Source organism: Pseudozyma flocculosa, assembly GCF_000417875.1.
Source record: "Pseudozyma flocculosa PF-1 unplaced genomic scaffold scaffold00018, whole genome shotgun sequence".
NCBI classification, from domain to species: Eukaryota; Fungi; Basidiomycota; class Ustilaginomycetes; order Ustilaginales; family Ustilaginaceae; genus Pseudozyma; species Pseudozyma flocculosa.
The window spans coordinates 117,116-122,915 of NW_006920886.1; the positions used below are offsets into that span (position 1 = coordinate 117,116).

General features: G+C 64.9%; 2 protein-coding genes across 2 annotated transcripts in view; one reads left to right on the plus strand and one right to left on the minus strand.

The window, feature by feature from the left end:
- Positions 1-1,576: 1,576 nt before the first annotated feature.
- On the plus strand, positions 1,577-3,357 carry PFL1_05126 (uncharacterized protein; the record flags this gene model as incomplete). Its single annotated transcript, XM_007882656.1, has 3 exons — positions 1,577-2,061; positions 2,183-2,187; positions 2,276-3,357. The coding sequence occupies 3 exons, from the start codon at positions 1,577-1,579 to the stop codon at positions 3,355-3,357; spliced, it is 1,572 nt and encodes a 523-aa protein (XP_007880847.1).
- Positions 3,358-4,703: 1,346 nt separating this feature from the next.
- The window catches only part of PFL1_05127 (uncharacterized protein), a gene marked incomplete at both ends in the record, with an annotated part of 4,246 nt that continues 3,149 nt past the window's right edge, over positions 4,704-5,800 (minus strand). The window contains one exon of the mRNA XM_007882657.1: positions 4,704-5,771. Within this exon, the coding sequence (XP_007880848.1) occupies positions 4,704-5,771 (1,068 nt within the window). The remainder of the gene's footprint in view (positions 5,772-5,800) is intronic.

The following is a 5,800-nucleotide window of genomic DNA, read 5'->3' on the forward strand; positions in this document are numbered from 1 at the left end:
TGCCGTGGCTTCCTCGTCGCTTGTCTCAGGCCGGATATGAACGTGGCCCTTTGGCGCGGGCAGATCTAGAGTTGTGCCGGTACCGGCAGCTTGGGCCTGCACGTGTGCCTTGCCGCGGAAGCTCTATCTGTCTGTACGGGGCCCATCCTCGTGGACCGGGAAGCACAGGTAACCCGTTCGGGATGGAGATGACTGGGTGCGTATCTAGCGGCTAGGCCGTCTGTCGTGTGCGGTGGCGCAGAGCCTCGTGGGCGGGAGGCGGGCCGGTAGACGACAAGGCAGGGTACGGCTGGTTGGCTGAGCGCACCTACCGTGCCGACAGCATCGACGGCCCGTCTCGTCACGGCTGCGACGCCGAGATGGTCCAACGCCGGTCGAGGGGCGGATATTCAAATCGACGCGAGGCCGCCCACGTTCATGTTATCCGATGCGGAGGAAGGGAGGGAAGCAAAGAGGCCGCCATCGCAGAGACGAGGTTGCCGCGGCCACTAAAAGATGATTGCTAGCCGTGGCCAGGCCGCCGGTTGGTGCTCGAGCTGGGCGGCTGGACGTGGATGGTGCCGTCGTACGAGGTGTCGGACGACGAGACTGTGGCGGACGAGTGGCAGGCCCACGTTGTCCAACCACACGGCGTGGGGCCATCGCACACGCCCGTACGGCACGCACGGCGTCTGTCGACCAAGCAAGGCAGAAGAGGCGGAGCAAAGGAGAAATATCGGCGTGTGGGACACACAAGGAAGCCCGGTGCCGGCAGGTTGCGCATGCATGGGCGGGCAGCGCGCTCTTGTTGCGGGCGCGAGTCGTGTGGGGGTGGCCAAAGGGCCGCCTTGACCTACTGCCTACCTGGGCTGCCGTCTTCCTCTATCGTGCCCCTGAGCACCGTACCGCCAGGGCAGCATGATCTTTCCTGCGTGGCCGCGGGTCTCGAGTAAGCGAAGTCCTCGCCCGCCGTTCCAAACCGCACCGTTCCGCGCGTCCTGCTGAGCCGTCAGATCCCAGCCGCCTCGAGGACGACGAGTTTGTGCTCGGCAGCGTTTCTCAACCGAGCCAGCGGAGAGACCGAGAGACAGGCAGGCAGGCTAGGCAGGGCTAGGTCCACGCCGCAGGAACCGTCGGCTCACGGCGGCACCACGTCTGCCGGCGCTTCGCACTCGATGGCTCTTTGCTCGCTCCCTCGTCGTCCATGCGCCCCCTGTCGAGGATCCCCAGGTGGCACCGCTCGCCGGTTCTCGTCGGCTCGCACCTTTGCCGGCTTGCTCGTGGGGCGTGGGGCGCATCGTATGTACTGGCTGCAGAGCGCTAGGATGGGCGCACCACTCGAAGCCCACGTTGTCGCCTCCCCCCGCTTCATCCTTTGGCAGCCAGCAACGCAGCCCTATGGTTCCCTCACACAGACCCTCTTATAAAACGCCCCGAATGTATGTAGAATCAGCTCCCTGTCCATCCTCGCCCTTCTTTCCAGCAACCTTCTCTCCTCTTTCCCCCGTTTCTCCATCCCCTCGCCCTCCGCGCGGACGATCAGCGCCAAACCGGCACCTCGCCCGTCCGACGCAGCGCAGCGCAGCGTAATCCAGCCATGTCGTCCACCGACGAGATCCGCAAAGACGCGAGCCCCCTGGCCGAAGAGAAGCGGTCACACGATGACACGCCCGCCGTCGCACACACCGTCCAGCCCGTCGTGTCGCTCGACGAGCAGCCCCCCGCCGCGCGCTCCAAGCTGAAGGCGTTCGGACTCATCTTTGCCTGCGGCTCCGCCCTCTTCTCCGACGGCTACGTCAACGCCATCGCTGGCCCCGCCATCACCATCCTCTCGTACATCTACCCGGACTACAAAGACTTTTCCGGCTTCGAATCCAGGTTCTCGTCGCTCGTCTTTGCCGGAACCCTGGTTGGCATGCTCGTGTTTGGTGTCGTCGTCGACCGTATCGGACGCCGCTGGGGAATGTGGTTCTCGTCGATCTGGCTCACCCTGTTCAGCATCCTCATTGCTGGTGCTTGGGGAGCCGGTGGGTCCACCGGTGGCCTCTTTGCAGCGCTCTCCGCCTACCGCTTCATCCTCGGGTGAGTCCGCACGCAGCCATCCCGCCGGCGCTTTCGGCCCGACCCGACCGGACCGGACAGCTCGCTGACGCGTCTCAACGCCACCCGAAAAATCCCCGCCGCGCCACCGTCACCGACTCAGCATCGGTAAGTCGCCCGCTTCCATCGCACCATCTCATGGCACCAAGATGCGCACTCCTGACCATCTCTTGTATTCTCAAACAAAAAAAAAAAGGTCTTGGGAGTGAGTATCCGTCGGGGTCTGTCGCAGCATCTGAAAACACGGAGTCGGACGACGTAAAGAAGACTCGACAGCAGGCGTACTTCATCATTGCGACCAATTCGATGATCGATCTCGGCTTCGTTGTGGCGTCGCTGGTGCCACTGATCCTGCTCCTCATCTTCGGCATGGGCCACCTCGAGTGGGTCTGGCGTCTCTCGCTCGGCCTCGGCGCGCTACCGCCGTTGATCGTCTTCTTCTTCCGGGCCGGCATGAAGGAGCCTGAGCACTTCCGAAAGGGCGCGATCAAGAAGAACGTGCCCTGGCTCCTCATCTTTAAGCGGTACTGGGTGCGCCTGGCCGCCGTCAGCCTTGCGTGGATCGCGTACGACTTCGTGAGCTACCCGAGCGGCATCTACTCGTCGATCATCACCAAGCAGCTCATCCCGACCGACGCCGGCCTGAGCGACTACGAGGTGCTCAAGCGCAGCCTGGGCTACAGCACCGCGCTCAACTGCTTCTACCTGCCCGGCACCTTTTTCGGCGCCATGGTCACCGACCGCCTCGGCCCCAAGCGCACCATGATCATCGGCCTCCTCCTCCAGGCCATCATGTGCATCATCATGGCCACCGCCTTTACCAAGATCCGCGAGTCGCTCGGCGCCTTTATCGTCGTCTACGGCCTCTTCCTCTCGTTTGGCGAGTTCGGATCGGGCAACAACCTCGGCCTGCTCGCCTCCAAGGCCTGCGGGCCCGCCGCGGTCCGAGGCCTGTTTTACGGCATTGCCGCCGCCCTCGGCAAGGCCGGCGCCTTCGGTGGCTCCTACGCCTACCCGCAGATCCAGGCCGACGTCGGAGGTCCCTCAGAGACGCTCTACTACACCGCCCCCTTCTACGTCGCCCTCGGGCTCGCCATCTTCTCGGCGGCCATCACCTACTTTTTCATCCCCGAGGTGCGCGCCGACTCGATGAAGCAGGAGGACGCGGCGTTCCGCCAGTACCTCATCGACAACGGCTACGACGTCTCGCAGATGGGCTTCGACGAGCCCAACCGCGCCTCCAACGCCGAAAAGGGCGTCGTCACCCCGAGCCCGTAGGCGCCGTTTGGGCCTCGGTCTCTCCTCCGCACGCATCGAGATGGACGACAGACCAAGAGGGGTTCCTCAGTAACGAGACGCACAGAAGGACTCGCGCGAGAGCGTGCACCTGCTCTTCGCAACTCAGCCGCCACTCTGCTTTGTCGGCTGCCTTTTCTGCTGTTTACGATCACGACCACTGTGCTCTTTCTATTCCCCAGCGTAACGACTGCTTGCAATGCCCATCACATACCCGGTCCACATCGACCGCCTGCACGCCGCGACCCGCTCCGTCTCTGCCTGTCATGCCTCGCCGCAATGGAAAGGCTGGACCAGCTCGCACGCGATGGTGCACAGCGCCGCGTTCAGACGTGTGCGATGCAGCCTACGACGTCGTATGTACAGCCTCAGCCTGTCCCTTCTGCACACACACCGCCATCGACCAGCACCGACTCCGGTTCCGACCCGACGACGGACGAGGAGCAGACACACCCCTACTTTCGGCCCGGCCCGGCCCGCCAGGCCAGCCGCGTGGCGTCGACGACATCTGCAGGGCGGCGTAGCGACCAGGGCGTCTCAGCCGTACGTCCCTGCCTGCTGCGCCGCAGGCAGGCACGCGGGCGGATGCATGAGTGACGCCCGTCCTGGCTATCTTGGCCGGACGTGGCGGCACCAGGGCGTTCCTGGCCTGACCTCGCCTGGCCAGGCTGGCTGAGCCAGCGCAGTCGGTGCCTGATCCAGTCGCCGGCGGTCGGGTCTTCGCCTCGGTTCCGAATCGAACCAGTGTGTGGCGGGGGGTGCATCTTGCCGCATGCCATCCGGTAAGAGGCCGGAGTCATGAGTTGATCAAGCAGACCAAGATGGAACGGGAGGTCGCAGGCCGTACCTACCTCTGCCTCTGCACCACGCGCGATGCATGTCAAGCAGCACCATCCCGGTGCCTCCGGTACGGTACGGGGCGGTACGCATGATGCGTCGGCAGCCAGCACGGTGGTATGACGACGACGACGCCAGACCGTGTGCGCGCCCTCTTTCCGCCATCGCGGGGCATGGTACCGAGTCGGCTTCTACCGATATCGTCTTAGTCAAGTTCGTAGCGTACCTTCTGCAGGACAGGAATTCTGCAGCGACGAGGTGGATCAAGCTCCTCGCTCCGTGCATCATCGACGATCAGGCAAAGACGCTGAGCAGCACAAACAGAACAGACGCACAAACGACAGACAGTCGTGAATCCCGCATCGCATCGCACGCTCCGTCACATACCCTCGTTCGATTGGTCGTGTAGAGAAAGAGATCCTGATTCCGCCCCCCGCGCCATCGCGCTCGCGCATCTCTACAAACGATATGCGGCGCACAGCGCCGCCGCGCTACAGGTCGACGTGCATCTCGACGCTGGGGAAAAACGTGGCGCGACAAAAGGTGCAGCAGACCGGGTTGCCGCCCGTCGACCTTTTCGGAGCGCTCTCTTGGCCGTCGAGCAGTGGCGACGACGAGACGCCCTCTTCCCTCTTGACTTGTCTCTCGGTGTTTGCGGGTGGGGCAACGGCGACGTCAGAGGGAGGCGGGATCGACCACCAGAACGGCGATGTCTTGGTATGGCACTTCCAGCACTCTTCCGCTTCTTCCTGGACGTCCTCGCCGCCGATGTCGATGGCGAGGCCGAAGCGCGACGACGACGACGACGCCGACGACGAGCCGATGTGCAGGCCGACGCGCATCTCTGTCGGGGCGGGGGTCGTGGTGACGCCTGGCGCACCCGCGATGCCCGCTGCGCCGGCGCGAGAGGGGGAGGGTGCCGATGCCGACGACGAGAGCAGGTCGAAGCGCTTTGCCCTGCGCAGCAGCGCGTACGACGACTCGGTCATGTGCGCGACGACGGACGAGGCGGCGTTCGAGGTGCCGTGTCCGGTGACGGTGGCGCCGACGTGCTTGTAGGTGCGTGCGTAGAGCTGGAGCGCCGTCGAGGCGCCGTCGTCGTCGAGCTCTGCGAGGCCAAAGAACCTGGCGCCCTTGGTCGTGGCGAGGGCGAGCGCGGTGGCTGCGGCGCTGGACCCGGCGGCGGCTGCTTTCGGCGCGGCGACGGCGGGGCGATGGTCCGCGCAGTAGACGACGGCGGACAGGACGCCCGTCTCGCCGCGGAAGGTGGTCGTCTCGACGCCGCCCTTTTTGCGCGGCGGGCCGACCTCGAAGCCGATGGCAAAGTCTTCTGGCCGGTTGACGGCGCACGAGACGTGAAAGGTGCGGCGACACCCGCTCTCGGCGCACGTGATGCAGCTGCCGGCGCGCTGGTCGCAGACGTAGCACGTCGACTCGTAGCGCCAGGCGGGCAGGTTGCCGCATCCCTCGACCGTCTTCAGCCGCAAAGGGTCGGAAAAGACGACCTCGGGCGTAAAGAGGGCGCAGAGGACGTGGACCCAGTTGTTGCACTCGGTCGGCTTGAAGGCGTCGAGCGGGCCGAGGGGCG